The sequence below is a fragment of the Sinocyclocheilus grahami genome, unplaced genomic scaffold (genome assembly GCF_001515645.1).
Source record: "Sinocyclocheilus grahami isolate Dianchi unplaced genomic scaffold, SAMN03320097.WGS_v1.1 scaffold27.1, whole genome shotgun sequence".
In the NCBI taxonomy this organism is placed as follows: domain Eukaryota; kingdom Metazoa; phylum Chordata; class Actinopteri; order Cypriniformes; family Cyprinidae; genus Sinocyclocheilus; species Sinocyclocheilus grahami.
The window spans coordinates 148,819-167,044 of NW_015505206.1; the positions used below are offsets into that span (position 1 = coordinate 148,819).

Genomic DNA, 18,226 nt, shown 5'->3' on the forward strand with positions numbered 1-18,226 from the left:
GAGTTGTACAAAACACTTGGAAAGGGGAGCAGATCTGATTACGCTACTCTCTCTACATTACCTCAGTTCAGACTGAAATAAAATCCTCTAAATAACGTGCATCTCTCTATAAGCATGTATGGCTGAAGCATGTTTAATAACGACTCCGAAAACACCTCTTTTAGTTATGCTCTTTAATTAGTCCTGGAAAACATGTAAGGCAAAATGGTCACATCACACACAGAAGCGTTATGAACTCTACGGTCCTCATGACCACACGCAGTCCAACCAACCCAGAGTCAAGCACAGAAACAGCAGCACTTCAGATTCTCAAAATTATATGAGGAAAGTTTTGATGGAGGGCTTCAAGAAACAAACAACAACAACACAAACAACCCGGTGCTTCTCTGACGTGTGTGGAGGGGGAGGAGCATTAATGCTGCCGGATAGGGGCGGGGTTTGAATTTAGAACCAATCAGTGAACAGGAATGTAAGCTGGTGCCTCTGATTGGCTCTTCAGTCAAAAAGCCAAGCAGGAAAGTTGGAACTGTAATTCACAGAGTGCAAACGGAGCCTTTTGTGAATTGAGATCTTTCCGAAACGTCTCCAAAGTCTCCATGCATCTTTATTAGCACAAGTATGCATCCGAATGTACATAAAAAGTGCATTAAGACAGCGAGATGTGTGCAGTGTGCATTTGCGAGACAAAGATAGACCTGTTACGCTGAGCATGTGTGGGAAACAGTCCACAATGACTCACTGTTTCTCCTATGTGCCAGACAAAGAGAAGGCAAATGCATCGGCCGTATAAATTTAGAGCTAAAAGCCTTTCGAAGTTTCATTTAATTAGTGCTTTCATTAACGCATAAATTAATAAATACATTTCACTGTAGGCACACCAAACTGCACTATGTTTGTGTCTCTAACATCCTAAATACCGTCTAGGCATGATGCGATTTAGCGCTGGTTAAGGCTGCATTTGCAGCAGGAATTCTGCACTCTGCAAAGCTGAGGGGCGTTTCCTGTTCTGGGAAAACTATTGGATTGAGAGACTGAGGAAGGAAGCAGCTTGGCTCGATCAGAGCCTCTCTCTGGCTCCCAGTCGCACAATTCCATATCCACGAGAGACTCTCGCACCTGCAGCTGAGCTCATTGTGGAGCCGGTGTGAACTCCAAAAAATAAAAAAAGGAAGAGGAATACTCCAAACCATCACGCTATAATAATAATGTCTAAACCTTGAGAGATTTAAAGTGAGCATTCCCAGCCCAGATGTCATTGTTTTTGGGTGTGGGTGCTCCGAACGGTCTCTGAACGGACCCAGCGGCGCCTAACGCTAGCCAATGCAGACAGAACTAGGGAAGAAACCGAATCGACAGCCGCTCTGATGTCATAAGCAGCCGAGAGGAGTTCCAGAACCGGAATGTCGCTGCTGGATCATCTGGAAATGAAAACACAGCAGGGTTTGCTCGTGAACGGGCCTCGAAGACTAGATGTTAAAGGCATAGGTCACCCAAAAATGAAAACTCTATGATTATTTACTCACCTTCATGTCGTTCCAAACCTGCATGACTCTTTCTTCTGCACAAAAAGATATTTGGAAGAATGTTGGGAACAAAATCCTTTCTTTTGGTTACCATTGACTTCCATTGCATGGTCAAAAATATCTCCTTTTATGCTTCACAGATAAAGGAAGTCTCACAGGTTTGAAACAACACGAGGGTGAGTAAATAATGACAATTTTCATTTTTAGGTGAACTATCCTTTCAGGATTGCGATTGATTACTGTACATTCACGGAGAAACAAAAAACAACGAATAGCCAGCAAATCCTGAAATGGCTTGGAAAACTACACAGACATGAATCATTCGTTCGTTCTGACCGCTGCTGGATCTTTTTGTTGGGTTACATCGGGTCATAGGTTAGAAAAGACGCCTAATTTCCTATGAACACCCACATGATACACAAAAGTGCATCCGTAAACAACAGTACACCTGATCTGGGGGGTTTCAGATCAGTGGGAATGAGATTCCAGCCCTTCAGGACAGCAGAGCTGAGACGGCGTTAGGGACGAACTACTGTCTACGTGCGTGTATATGCATTCGCGTGTAAACATGCGTGGAGGCAATCTGGTGTTGGTCTACGACTGAGGCACAGTGAGAACGAGAGGTTTTGCATGGATTCGAACGTTAGCGGAAAACAAAATTCGGAAATCAGTCAGCACCAATAATATTCAGGGCGTAGTCGACCACACACGACAGGAGCGAATTCAGAATCTCAAGATCTTTTACTGCAAGGTCATTTTGACAAAAACCACAGACGGTTAGGTTTTTTTTCTTCATCTTTCATTCTTTGTTTTTTTTTTCTTCAGTACAGTAAGCACAGTTATAGCGAAGGTCATGCCTTCACGAAAAAGTTTGGCACACTCGGTCAAGACCAACGAAATCACATGATTCATCACATTTTAGAGGAACTGCAGCAAAGCCTTTTGAACTCAAACTACTGAAATGCAGACCACAAAAACAAACAAACAAACATACAAAAAAAATTAAACATAATACAAAGAGGACGGGTATTTTTCACTGAAGTTAGTTAGGGTCACTTGGTGCTCTGAGTCACCATCCACAGGAACACAGGAAGAGAACCAGCGGAACACAACAAGAAACTGAAACTCAATCCCTCGGATCCGGAACTCAAAACCGGATCGGGATTCAGTGAATTGGAACATGGTGACTCTTCAGACTAGTATGGCTGTTCCACACCCACCCCAGTGCATTCTGGGCCTGAACGGTTATCTGCACTCGTAGTGATTATGTAAACACGAGCATGCATCGAACAATGCGGCCTTCTGAGCATCTCCATGCACGTTCAAACGCTTATTTCTCGGTTTTAGAGGCGCATACAGAGCGAGTGTGTTGGTGGGAGAACGAGAATGTGACTGAAACGGTGTGAAAACCCAGACGGGATCCAGAGATACGGCGGATTGGGTGTGGAACAGCCATGCTCTGCAAGTGCAAGCTGAGTGCAAACGATAGCAAACCAATGCAGGCCGTTCACGGGGGCCAGAATATTCAAGAGTGATGGTGAGAGTTAGAAACTGATGTAGGAGGAGAGAAAGAGAAGGTTAAAATGCCAGACGGTAGCATAAGGTAGCATGAGGGAGGTAGAGAGACAAAGAAAGATTTTTTTAATCTAAATCCGACAACAAACCTGAGGACAGACAGCCAAATACAGAAACACACGTACTCGCACACAACAAACGTACATATAACAAAGGGGCTCTGGTTTTGTTTCCCATAAACACTCACTGAAATGAACCAGACTCAGTGTGAAAAGAAAGAGAGCAGTCAGCAGGTGTCTTGATTACTTGAATGATAGCACTGCAATGCATATAAATCACCAGCGGAGGCAGTAGATTACTGCTCTCTGAGAAACTGGGGAGGAGGAGGAGCCAGAGGGATTGATTATTCTGTTGATTGAATGATTGCAGAAATGCAGAGCTAATGTCAGGAATCAACTGGGGTTAAGCTAATTACACTATACACCCCTCCATACACACACACACACACACACACACACAAACCACTCCCAAACCGCTGACACGGACACAAAGCACATCCACAATGTTTCTCTCCACTCAGTTCTCCTCTTTCTTGGTTTCTTCCTTCTTTTCTTCTGCTTTCTTGTCATCCTTCTTGGCCTCTTCCTTCTTCTTCTCCTCCTTTTTCTCCTCCTTCTTGGCATCGTCCTTCTTCTTGTCTTCCTTCTTCTTGTCATCCTTTTTCTTGTCCTCTTTCTTCTTCTCCTCGTCTTTCTTGGCCTCCTCTTTCTTCTCCTCTTCCTTCATGGGCTCGGTGGTGAGGATAATTTTACCTATGTTGTTCCTCTCTTGCATCCTACGCATGGCATCACCAACCTGAGCAGGAGAGAGAGAGAGAGAGAGAGACTGGTGAGGGTGTGGATGAGGAACGGCAGAGAGAGCAGCTTGACTGGCCATCTGCTGTGGTAAGAATATCTAACAAGCTGTTGACATTTGATCTAATACTGAACTTCACACGCACACAAACATCCTTTATGAGATTCTTCATGTCTCCAAATTTACTCTTACTCCAGAGAATAAGGTGGCAGATGACCTCTAGTTACAAGCCTTTGGATTTACAGCAGTGAGAACTATGAATTACTAAAAGAGCATTTTATTGAACAAAAATTTGGAAACGCTCCTGAGTACCAGAAGTCTAGAGGGTCTTTAAAGGCAGGGTAGGTGATTTGGTATGCTGGCTGAAAGTCTCTTCACATCCTGATAGCAATCGCCTACACTACCTTTAAAGTTAACGCATATGGAAAAAATACACAAAACTCCAATTCTGATTTCATGGACCATATTTACTGCAACTCACTAAAAAAAAAACAGTTTGAAAACAGAAAAATAAATTTTAGGCTGTTCGTTTATTTCAGAAACAAAAGGAAAAATTATTTCTTTTAACTGGCTAATCAGACAATTTACAAATGGCAATAATCTAAAAATGTCTGAATATCAGCGAATATTGTTCTATATATTGTCTATCACTGTTCCTCAATGGCCAGTACTCAAATCTAGATAGCAGTATGACTTTAATTTTAATAATTTATAAATAATAAAAATAGATTTTTTTTGTTTATATTTTATATTCTAAAATTTTATACATGGATAATTACACAAATTAAAACTTTTTGATGTAATTTTAATTTAACACTTATTTAATATAATGATAATAATTGTTTATATTCTAAAATTGATTATATATATATATACACACACACACACACAGTGGGGAAAAAAGTATTTAGTCAGCCACCAATTGTGTAAGTTCTCCCACTTAAAAAGATGAGAGAGGCCTGTAATTTTCATCATAGGTATACCTCAACTATGAGAGACAAAATGAGAAAAAAAAATCCAGAGTTTGATGTCAATAATGTCAATATATCCAACTATCAATCATATAATGCTAAAATGCAGATGAAGATGAATTTATGTTCTTCCTCTTTCAGTGTTCAGTATATCAGCTAGTCTCTGGTCAGTCAACCTGTCTCCTGCTCTGTTTCCCCCCCCAGTTCACCTCTCCTTTACCACTCTACCTAACGACCAGCACCACGGCAACAGCGAGCCATCTCCTAGCAACAGGAAAAAGCAACCTGGCCCTGACGATTGACTTGTGGACAGATTGAGGAAAGAGAATGAGACAGGAAATGAGAGCGAAGGACAGGGAGATCAACATACACAGAGCGCTTCAAACAGCTCTTCTCATCAGCTCAAGTCTTGTGAAATATTCGCTTCAGTTGAATGTGAAAGCAGTTCATAATTCCTTTTACGAATTTTCAATAACACCAAAGTCTGACGAGGCAGATAAAAGCCTGGATCGTTATAAAAGCATCAGCTCGCAGTCGCACTTACTGCAAGCAGGAAGAGACATCTCCATAGCAACAGGACCGATAAGAAAGGAGGAGAAATAATAGGGAAAGATGGATGAAAGAACAAGTGAGGGACGAGGCAGGAACGATTGATCAAAGGGTGGAAGGAGTACAAGGCATGGGTGGTGGTTGAGTTGACACCCTCACATATATTTAATCTCAATGGATTTCAACTTCCTGGCATAAATACACTTCCAGATATAAATTATACTCGCGTTCTTTTCCCCAAAACACATCAGCTCCTGTCTGACACTCATTCATTCACCTGTTCTAGGTGGTAGGTGGAGTCAATTCGGGGCTTGATCTTGCCCTGTCTGTACAGGTCCATAACGGCTGCCATGGCCTGAGCGATGAGCTCAGTCTCAGAGTCCAGGTACCCCAGGTGAAATCCGCACACCGAGCGGTTTCCCTGGATCAGGCTCAGGGTGTGTACGGAGAACTGCTGGTACCAGGTCTTAGCCACCGCAAACAGGTTCTTCTTCTGACCCGCCAACATGTTAGCGGCACCTGCAAACACAAACATCAAGTTGACACAGAAGACATAGATATACATCAGTGCCTTAACATCAAGATTTTAAATCCATTCTCGCAAGATATTACTATGATTTATGGGATGGGAGGTATGACTGAAATGTTATTACAGCATGAGTAATTTTTTTACTCATGCTGTAATATTTTTACTCATTTTTATTATATATATATATATATATATATATATATATATATTAGTATGAGCCCATTGAGTTTTAATAGACCCCCTATGGCGTGCGGTGAGATTGATGGAGGTAATTGAGAATGAATGGGAGAAAGTTACGAGAGAGGAGGCAATGCCTCAATTGCGATATGATTGAATATGACTGGTTATGTTCGGTTGTGATTGGTTCATGCGATAAATCCCGCCTCAACATATGACTTGAAATGGCCCAAAAACATGATCTGTGGGAGTTTTTAGTGAGTAATCAACTTAAAACCTCCTATTGGTCACAGACCAATATTTACCGAGTTTTGATGACTGATGACCCGAAAAATAAAAAAATTGTTACAAGTTAACTGTTAAAAAGAATAGTTCAAAAAGAAAATATATTGTATTGTTATAAAATAAATTGTTACTGCCTTGAGTTATTTTGAATGTAAAATGCTTAAAAACACTAATCTGAAGAGATTCATACTTGGCTTTAATAAATAGAATATTGATTACATTGTTAATGTAAAAATATAATTATTTTTATTTTCTGATAGTGTAAGTAAAGTTTAAACAAGAAAATGTGACGATGACATGAATTTATAATACATATAAATTTTTTTTGTTAACACTTTTATTCAGCAAGGATGAATTGATTAAAAGTGACAGTAAAAATTTTAAATTTATGAAATTGTAATAATTTCACAATTACCATTTTACTGTATTTTATATTAAATTCCTTGGTGAGTGTAAGAGACTTATTTCAAGAATATTTTCAACAAAAACCAAATGGGAATGGTTTTATATTTTAGATATTCATTTGTCAATGCCTGTTTTGGATAAATCAGTGAATTATATACTAAAAGGCATTTTGTCTCCAATTCATAACTTAGAAAAAAGATAATATTGTTTCTAACAAAAGAATAAGTTTCTTAAGCATAAAATAAGCCTCTTAATAAGTTTAAAACTTTTGTTTAATAGCTACACAAGTAAACAAACCCAAACATTTTAGCACCAATTAATAGCAAGTTATTCCTTGTGCACATCCTTTTTTTTTTCCATACCACCTATTCCTACATCCTATAGCATGTAAAAATGTATTTGTGTGTGTGTGTGTGTGTGTGTGTGCGCGAGGTGTCTGAACTGTGAGCATGTTCCTCGAGCATGAATAGGTATTTGTGTGAGTTTTCTGCATGTAAAATGTGTGTGCAGTTGACCGACAGGTGAATTAATGCTTAATGGCTCCCACAGCGAGCGTTCTTCATTTACAGAGGAATGACATGCCTCTCTGGCCCTCCTTCTCGCTCTCTTTCTCCCTTTTCCAACACTGCACTCTTTGACCTGTCTTCATTCGCTCACTGTCCGCACATCCTCACGCGTCGCTTCCCATGTCTGTCACTCCCTCGCTTGTTTTCTCCCTCTCGTTTTAGTGTCTCTCCACATGATTATCCCCTTCATTTCGCACATGTCTTCTCTTTAATTTTCTAACAGTCTAACCATCATTCTCTCCATTCACTTCAACGGTGGCTTATTAGCATGAAATAAGATCAAAACGCCACATATTGGGACGACAAAGGATATTAGAATAAATTACACTCCATCGTACCATTAGTGAGGGAGAAATGTACACATAAAGCAATGACAACCCTCTCTGTCTCTCTTTCTCACACACACACACATTCACACAAAGCGAGCTCTGAGTTGGCCAGTGATTTGGACCTGACCCAGTCTGCTACATTCGGACACATTCTGGGTTCTGTGTCAGATAGAGGAGCCATTGTTCTGATAAAGCAGGATAGAGGAAGAGAGTGAGCGAGAGAAAGAGACAGAGGGACAAAGACAGTTGGGTGGGACTTTAGGACGCCATGTTGTTTAAGGGGTCTTGTTCCGGGTATTGTGTTTCTGAAGTTGATTTACTGTAATATGTCACCATCAAGCTACTCACGACTTGTCTGCTGGGATGTATTCAATTTACCCAGCAAAACCTCAGCCCTACAGATTGAAATTGTAGCACTTGGTCGAAGTGACATGGAAAAAAAACATGTGTACGCGAGCTGATGCTCAGAGTGTCTATCAAGGCTCACCGTAGCTGATGAGCTTCCCCATTGGTTTCAGTAGGTTGTAACCCTTATGAGTGTCAGAGCCTCCCAGAGGATCCAGAACAATATCCAAGCCTAAAACACACAGGAAGAAAGACACAGATGGTGAATGACCAAAATAATGTTCTTCTTGCATTAATTCATATACACTGTATTTATAAAACTGTAACTGCTTGCCCAATTAACAGAAGTCTTAATTTAAAAGAGTGCATCGGTTTTCGGTTTTAATATACTTTTGTGTGAATAAGCAAATATTGTGTAAATTAAATGCTCATTTAAAGGGGTCATATGATGTTGCTAAAAAGAACATTATTTTGTGTATTTGATGTAATGCAATGTGTTTATGCGGTTTAAGGAAAAACAAACAAAAAAAAAAAAACACATTTTCCACAATGTACATTGTTTCTCCTCTATGCCCCGCCTTTCTGAAACGCGTCGATTTTTACAAAGCTCATCGGTCTGAAAAGCGAGGTGTGCTCTGATTGGCCAGCTATCCAGTGCGTTGTGATCAGCCGATGACAAACAATAAAGCGCTACTCTACACTGCTCAAACTCGCGTTTGAATCAGTGGCAAATCCTTTAAATATAAAAAAAACTTTCACAAAACACACAGTGCCTTCAGGACATGGCAGCGGCGGCAACAACAATACTATAGCGAGAATAAAAGTTACGCCTTCTTTCTTTGCGTGAACATTTGGGCGGCGTTATGCAAATCTTCCCACACAGTGACGTAGACATGTGGGGGCGTGTTAGAACGAGCCATTTTAGGTAGGTGTGGCTGACTCTTAACTTTTATAAAGAATATCTCTTTGGATTTGAGACATTAGTCTTTGCAACTTTACACACCAAGAGCTTGTAACACTCCAAAGAGAAAGGAAAAATTGAAAATCGCATCATATGACCCCTTTAATTTTTGCTATTTTGTGGCTTTCATTAACATGGTGTAAAAAAAAAAAAAAAAGTGTATGATTCTTTGAAAGAAATCAGTACTTTTATTTCGCAAGGATGCATTAAATTCAGAAAAAATAACAGTAAAAAATGATTTCTGAACGATCATGTGACACTGAAGACGGGAAGAAATTACATTTTAAAAATGCATTAAAATAGAAAAGTTGCTTTAAATTTTAACGATATTTTATTACATTACTGTTTTTACTCTATTTTAGAGCTATTTTAGCTTTTGTGAGCATGAGACTTTTGAAAAACTTTGTTTTTTCTTACTGACCCTAATATATTTGAATTTTTTTCTATATATCAAAAGAATCTTTCTTTTATAAGAATGTTTATTTTATTATTTTTGATGTTTTCAGCAATGCATGTTGATCGTGCTGTGTTTTAGCGGTTAGATAATAAGCACTGTAAAACAAAAGGCTAAGCCATTTCGTCTTTAAAGCTCCACTGCAACAACAAGTTTAGCACATCAATGTATTGCCTAAGTTCCTTATTCAACAGTTCTTTATGGGTTAACGCTGCTCTCGTGTTGACCGGAGTGGAATGTCATCGATGTGATACCGTGTTACTAAATTTCTAAGACTGTTATGGTCAGAGGAGTACACCAAATAAATTGTTCGGTCATGGAAAAGAGCTGAACAGAAAGGAAGGAATTCGTTTTGTACATTTTTGTGATAAGATAAAAGAGTAAACAATGTTTTATCAGACACCGTGATAAAAGTTACAGCTGACACACACAACAAAACCTCAATAGACACCACCAAAAAAAACAAATGTGAAAGGCAGAGTGGACAGATGGACTTCAAAGTTTAATATACACAAACGGTCTGCTAACAGCAAAGCAGAAAGCCTTAAAGACTTCTTATGTTAGATTTCCATTTTGTCTTTAATGGCATATATATTTACTAGGCTATTTGCGTACATAGCACCCAAAGTAAAAATAACAAACTCAAACCATTTACATCGATTTATTTGTGGTGATTAGTCAGCGGGGAACATGTTGCACTTAAAATGATGTTTAATTATTAACAGGTGGTCTTAAACAAGTTTATTAACCACAGATACACTACTGTTCAAATGTTTGGGGTAGGTAGGATTTTTTAATATTAATGAAAGAAGCATTTTATGCTCACTAAGGCTGTATTTATTTGATCAGAAATGCAGTAAGAACTGTAATATTGTGAAATGTTACTACAATTTAAATGAGTTTTAATTTCAGTATATTCCAAAATATAATTTCGGTGATGGCAAAGCTGAAATTTCAGCATCATTACTCCAGTCTTCAGTGTCACATGATCCTTCAGAAATCATTCTAATATGCTGATTTGCTGCTCAACAAACATTTCTTATTATTATCAATGTTGAAAACAGCTGTGTTGCTTAATATGTTTGTGGAAACATTTTTCCAGGATTCTTTGATCAATAGAAAGCTCAAAACAGTATCTTTATGGTCACTTTGATCAATTTAATTTGTCCTTACTGAATAAAAGTACATTTCTTTCAAAAAAATCTTGACCCCAAACTTTTGAATGGTAGATTATGTTCTTTAAGCTGGTTTACTGTGTGAGTGCTCACCTTTGGGGCTGATTTTACGGATCTCCTCCACATAATCACGTGTCCGGTAGTCAATGGGGTGTGTGACTCCGCCCTGGCTGATGACCTCGTGCTTGCTGGCCGAGGCGGTGCCAAACAATGTGACATCATTCACCGTTTTACACAACTGAGTGGCAGCGATGCCCACCCCACCTAGAGAGGAAACAAAACAAATTATGAAACCAGAAAAGCCCTGAACAACTTATTTTCAGCATCTTCCATCTCAAAACAAGAACAGAAACATGCAAGCAAAGGATACAGCAGGATAAAACTCAGTGCTGCCATATGACCTTAAAGACGAGCACCCACCCACACATGTACAAACATTAGGACCATTGTAGCAATGCCATTATCCTTGTTTAACTCGCAAGTGCTTTCAAAGGCAAATAACTTTGATTACAATTTATTAATGGATTTTCTACTCTCATGCATTTTTTTTCTGTTGAGGAACACAAATGAATCAGAAAAACTCAAACTCATGAACACAAAAGCTTAACTTTTAAACGCGGTGGTTTATGGTGAAAGTTTTTATGAGAACCGTTTACTGCGTACACAGTCTGCTACCGTTACTACTGAATGCAGGCAACAGCAAACATCTTTAAGTCATTTCAAAGCATAGTATTTTTAGTGACAAGCTTTAACCTCAAGATTGAGAGAGGCTCCAGGACAGCAGGTCACCAATCATGAGCTCTGTCTGGGGTCTAATGTCTTAAAGATGCCATTTACATCAGACATAGATTGTGAGCAGATCCACTTAATCTAAATTTTTACTGCACGTCTTGTGTGCGTGTTTCAAAGGGAGAGGCAGAGCTGTGTCTTAAAATGTCACTAGTGCATGAACCTACAAAGGGTAAAGCTTATCTAATGACAAAATTAATAGAGCGCACATACAGTACGTACAGTGATATTCATAAAATGTGATCAAGTGCTCTAGGCCAGGGCTGTCCAAACTCGGTCCTGGAGGGCCGGTGTCCTGCAGAGTTTAGCTCCAACCCTAATTAAACACACCTGAACCAGCTAATCAAGCTCTTACTAGGCATAGAAACTTCCAGTCAGGTGTGTTGAGGCAAGTTGGAGCTAAACTCTGCAGGACACCGGCCCTCCAGGACTGAGCCCTGCTCTAGGCTTTGGATTGTGACAAATAGTGCTCACACACACACACTTTTACTGGCCCTTGTGAAGAATAGGATACAAAATTAGAGCCTGATAATCTAAAAAAAATAAAAATCCCTTTTTTTTTTTTTTAAATAAAAAAGCCAGAATGAGTAACAGCATGCAAAAACAGCCTAGTCAAGAAACAAAATCTATTAAAAAGAAAAATCCATGGATATGATACAAAAAGCCTGACGCTCTTAAAAATTAAGTACATTTTCATTTGCTTAAAATAACAAAAGTAAAATAATAAAAAAAAATAAAGTAAAAAAGTAAAATAAAATACAAGCCAGAATGAGTAACAGCATGCAAAAACAGTGTAGTTGAAAGAAACAATCTATAAAAAAGAAGAAAAGAAAATTATACAAAAAGCCTGGCACTCATAAGTCAGATGCTCAAAATCAGACTCAATTTTCAGAAGCTTAAAATAAAATAAAATAAACCCAATGACAGCGTGCAAATATAAGGTAGATGGGGGGGGGGGGGGGGGGGTAGTTCTTGATTAACTTATTTGTACAATAACACTAATAGCAACTGCATGGTTGAGGTTGATACGGTCAAACTCTACAATTTGCATAAAAATGAAGAATATTTACTTTTCTTCCCACTATGATGTAGAAAGGTACAAACTGTTAAGCTGTCTACAACGTATAGCTAAATAAAACCATGTATACAAACACACTGCAAGTTAATTAGCTTAGCTAGTGAATCAGATGAGAGTTCAGTAAGGGGCGACACTGAATCTCTGTAGTGCTCATATACAGTATCTTCTTCTGTTCCATCACTTCATTAAACTGGCCCTCTCTCTTTCTCTCCCTCATTCACTTGCTAGTGAATAAAGTTTGTGTTGCCATGGCGACTCAGGAAGAGTTGGTTTCTCTGAAAGCAGCGGGGCCGCCATTTTCTCTGTCAGAGAGCTCACAATGCATGAGAACACACGTCTCTTTCACATCATGCTTTTAACCTGCTGTCTCGCCTCCTGGACCTTGTGTGGGTGGTGCAGTGCCAGGCTGCCCCATGACCACTGAGCTCCGATCACAAGACCTGTGACAGAGCTGCCAAGAGATCCCCTGAAACTCACACACACAAAAATGAACCTTTCATGTGTGCTCATATCTGATAATCTCCTAAAATATGTGCACTTCACTCGAGCATTCGCCAAATTTTTTGTGTGAATTTGACTTTCTGCACAGGTAGGAAAGCCACACTAGGCTTCGGCCATGGGAAATTACGCTTCCAAGTCGGACCCAAGGTCTAATAACTGGAGTGTGTGTGTGTTTTATATATATATATATATATATATATATACACACATATATACACATACACACACACACACACACACACACTTCTACATATGAAAAGACATTATATATAATTATTAAATGCAAGGCTGCATTTAAATATTTTTTTTTATTTCAAATTAATATATAATAAATATAAATAATTCAATTCAAATAATAACAAAAAACAAAACAGGAAAAAAGAAACAACAACAATAATAAATAATATTTTCCCCCAACAGTAATATGTTTGCCATACTAATTGTGTTAACAAACCATCAGTGGTAAGGAAGTATCTTTCTTTTATTTATTTATTTAATTTAATTTAATGTTTTCAACTTTTTTCTTCACTGGTCTATTATTGTGTTATATTACAGAAACCCGCCTCTAAATAGCATGCAAAATCAAAAACTGTAGTTTTCGCTTCAGGAGATCTCTTTCTGTCCAAGTGGGCAGTTCTTGGCCAGAGTAAGCTGCAGTGAGGACCAGACCATATGTCGTTTCATCAAAGGTCTGGCTATAAGCGAGACATTTCTAAGGCAACACTGTAATTGAAAAGTAATCCAAACAAAGTGTTTCTGAATAAAATATAAGTGCACTGCTCAAACTGACTCAGGGCTTGTGGGGAGCAAGGGAACAAAGAATCCGTAGCTACATAAGCAGATTCTCCTGTTTAATTCCATTTGTTGAGCTTAGGATTGTGTGGCATTTTTATTTAAGAAAATTAAGTGCAATGTTCATCTAATCAGGTCATTTTACACAAGGGCATACGAGGGTGAAACACGCGCACAGTGAACTCTTTATGCTTCCTTCTATCCACACATTCATACACGCGCACACAGACTTAGCCAACAATCTCAGCCACAACAATATTACCCTCCTCGAGCGAGAGGGAATTTTCCCCCAAAACACTGAGGAATTCTGCAGATTTCCAACATACGAGCACTCAGCCCACACCCTCAGTGCAAATAGAGGACACACACACACAGAGACAGAGACAGAGAGAGAGAGACTTGTTTCACTGCAAGTTGTTTGACAGGATTCAAAGTGGAGGCTGTAAATTTGTGCTCATCAATAAACAGCTTCTCGTATCGGATTCTTACTGTCGAGTTCTTCAAAACGGATCTCAAATCAGCACTAAAGGCAAAGGTCCAGCAAACCAAATAAAACCGCTAGTGACTGGTCAGTCGAATTCAAGTGAGTCACACACCAATCAGACAGATAGTAGTGTAGTATTTGGCATGAGGTGCTGTCACAATGAAGAGGCTGTACTCTGCTCGGATTTGTTCTGGCTGCTTATAAAATCAGCAGTAAGCTACTATATCACATTTCCACATGTCCAACCTTATAGGGGAGTGAGCTTATGCTAACAAACTGGAAGGCTAGAGATGTAATGTAATATATGAAAATTTCACAGAAAAATGAAAGTGTCAACTGCGACACTTTAAACTTAGTTTAAAATGTAAAAGTGCAAATAAAACTTGACAGCAGTGCAGTGTTGTCACTGTGAACTAAAACTACATCTGTTATATTAGATAAAATGCATTAGCAAATTCAATGAAACAAACTAAATTAATAAAAAAAAAAGACAACAAATTACTTCATCATCATATAAAATTTTAATGAAAACAAAAATAAAAGCTAATTCAAAACCTTAACGCTGCGGTTTAGGGGAAGAATTTCTGTGGTTGTATCTTTTTCCTCATAAAAAGTGTTATATATATATATATATATATATATATACACACATATATACACATACACACACACACACACACACACACTTCTACATATGAAAAGACATTATATATAATTATTAAATGCAAGGCTGCATTTAAATATTTTTTTTTATTTCAAATTAATATATAATAAATATAAATAATTCAATTCAAATAATAACAAAAAACAAAACAGGAAAAAAGAAACAACAACAATAATAAATAATATTTTCCCCCAACAGTAATATGTTTGCCATACTAATTGTGTTAACAAACCATCAGTGGTAAGGAAGTATCTTTCTTTTATTTATTTATTTTATTTTATTTAATGTTTTCAACTTTTTTCTTCACTGGTCTATTATTGTGTTATATTACAGAAACCCGCCTCTAAATAGCATGCAAAATCAAAAACTGTAGTTTTCGCTTCAGGAGATCTCTTTCTGTCCAAGTGGGCAGTTCTTGGCCAGAGTAAGCTGCAGTGAGGACCAGACCATATGTCGTTTCATCAAAGGTCTGGCTATAAGTGAGACATTTCTAAGGCAACACTGTAATTGAAAAGTAATCCAAACAAAGTGTTTCTGAATAAAATATAAGTGCACTGCTCAAACTGACTCAGGGCTTGTGGGGAGCAAGGGAACAAAGAATCCGTAGCTACATAAGCAGATTCTCCGGTTTAATTCCATTTGTTGAGTTTAGGATTGTGTGGCATTTTTATTTAAGAAAATTAAGTGCAATGTTCATCTGATCAGGTCATTTTACACAAGGGCATACGAGGGTGAAACACGCGCACAGTGAACTCTTTATGCTTCCTTCTATCCACACATTCATACACGCGCACACAGACTTAGCCAACAATCTCAGCCACAACAATATTACAATAATAAATAATAAATAATATTTTCCCCCAACAGTAATATGTTTGCCATACTAATTGTGTTAACAAACCATCAGTGGTAAGGAAGTATCTTTCTTTTATTTATTTATTTAATTTAATTTAATGTTTTCAACTTTTTTCTTCACTGGTCTATTATTGTGTTATATTACAGAAACCCGCCTCTAAATAGCATGCAAAATCAAAAACTGTAGTTTTCGCTTCAGGAGATCTCTTTCTGTCCAAGTGGGCAGTTCTTGGCCAGAGTAAGCTGCAGTGAGGACCAGACCATATGTCGTTTCATCAAAGGTCTGGCTATAAGCGAGACATTTCTAAGGCAACACTGTAATTGAAAAGTAATCCAAACAAAGTGTTTCTGAATAAAATATAAGTGCACTGCTCAAACTGACTCAGGGCTTGTGGGGAGCAAGGGAACAAAGAATCCGTAGCTACATAAGCAGATTCTCCTGTTTAATTCCATTTGTTGAGCTTAGGATTGTGTGGCATTTTTATTTAAGAAAATTAAGTGCAATGTTCATCTAATCAGGTCATTTTACACAAGGGCATACGAGGGTGAAACACGCGCACAGTGAACTCTTTATGCTTCCTTCTATCCACACATTCATACACGCGCACACAGACTTAGCCAACAATCTCAGCCACAACAATATTACCCTCCTCGAGCGAGAGGGAATTTTCCCCCAAAACACTGAGGAATTCTGCAGATTTCCAACATACGAGCACTCAGCCCACACCCTCAGTGCAAATAGAGGACACACACACACACACACACACAGAGACAGAGACAGAGACAGAGAAAGAGAGAGAGAGAGACTTGTTTCACTGCAAGTTGTTTGACAGGATTCAAAGTGGAGGCTGTAAATTTGTGCTCATCTATAAACAGCTTCTCGTATCGGATTCTTACTGTCGAGTTCTTCAAAACGGATCTCAAATCAGCACTAAAGGCAAAGGTCCAGCAAACCAAATAAAACCGCTAGTGACTGGTCAGTCGAATTCAAGTGAGTCACACACCAATCAGACAGATAGTAGTGTAGTATTTGGCATGAGGTGCTGTCACAATGAAGAGGCTGTACTCTGCTCGGATTTGTTCTGGCTGCTTATAAAATCAGCAGTAAGCTACTATATCACATTTCCACATGTCCAACCTTATAGGGGAGTGAGCTTATGCTAACAAACTGGAAGGCTAGAGATGTAATGTAATATATGAAAATTTCACAGAAAAATGAAAGTGTCAACTGCGACACTTTAAACTTAGTTTAAAATGTAAAAGTGCAAATAAAACTTGACAGCAGTGCAGTGTTGTCACTGTGAACTAAAACTACATCTGTTATATTAGATAAAATGCATTAGCAAATTCAATGAAACAAACTAAATTAATAAAAAAAAAAGACAACAAATTACTTCATCATCATATAAAATTTTAATGAAAACAAAAATAAAAGCTAATTCAAAACCTTAACGCTGCGGTTTAGGGGAAGAATTTCTGTGGTTGTATCTTTTTCCTCATAAAAAGCTATTGCATGACTTTAGAGGTCATACTTTGTCTAGTATGGAAAACTGTCAAAGTAGACTGTATGACTTTGACAAAGGACACTGTATGGAAAAGAGCAGAGTGAACATTCTTCAAAACATCTTTTTTTTTGTGTACAAGAAACCAAAGTCTGAAATGACATGAGGGTGAATAAATGACAGAATTCATTTTTGGATTAACTAATCTTTTAAAAAAATGACAGGGGAAGGGGACAGTAAAAGATCATTAGAAATCGATTTCATAAACCGTAGCAGATGGTGACTGCTCTTCCTGGATGTTGTAATCCTGGAATGCTGTTTTTGGTTCGAGTGCAATGTTGGTTTTATTTTACAAGCGAAGCGCCCATTGACATCCATGGCTTTCCTTTAAGGCTTTCCAGATACAACAAACTATAGGCGAAAAAGGCGGATCGGAGCATCCCTAACGGAAACAATCTCATATGCTTTTTAAATGATGTGCCTGTGCAGTTAAGCAGAAGTCCTCCAGGCACTTCTCAGGATAAGTTAAATGTAAAAGTGCTGCATACAAACCACTGCAATACCTCCAACAGGTTATTTCATCACTTTGAAATTGAAAAAAAATGGCTTTGTAAAAACCAGCTTATTTTACTGAAAGTCCCATTCAGGGCTTAGGAGGCTCCTTTAAAGGGGTCATATGATGCGATTTAAATGTTTCTTTTCTCTTTGGAGTGTTACAAGCTCTTGGTGCATAAAGAAGATCTGTAAAGTTGCAAAGACTAAAGTCTCAAATCCAAAGAGATATGCTTTATAAAAAAAAAGTTGAGTCAACCACGCCCTCCTTTGATTCTCGCTGTAGTATTGTTGTTGCCGCCGCCGCCGCCGCCATGTCGTGAAGACGCTGTGTGCTTCATTGTGAAAGCGAAACTACTTTGTTTGGCCT

General features: G+C 38.4%; 1 protein-coding gene across 1 annotated transcript in view; it reads right to left on the reverse strand.

The window, feature by feature from the left end:
* Positions 1 to 3,448: 3,448 nt before the first annotated feature.
* The window catches only part of vat1 (vesicle amine transport 1), a 26,513-nt gene continuing 11,735 nt past the window's right edge, over positions 3,449 to 18,226 (reverse strand). The window contains exons 3-6 of the mRNA XM_016252604.1: positions 10,733 to 10,903; positions 8,192 to 8,281; positions 5,691 to 5,932; positions 3,449 to 3,893 (exon numbers count right to left, since the gene is read on the reverse strand). Coding sequence (XP_016108090.1) covers positions 3,615 to 3,893; positions 5,691 to 5,932; positions 8,192 to 8,281; positions 10,733 to 10,903 — 782 coding nt within the window. The 3' untranslated portion in view covers positions 3,449 to 3,614. The remainder of the gene's footprint in view (positions 3,894 to 5,690; positions 5,933 to 8,191; positions 8,282 to 10,732; positions 10,904 to 18,226) is intronic.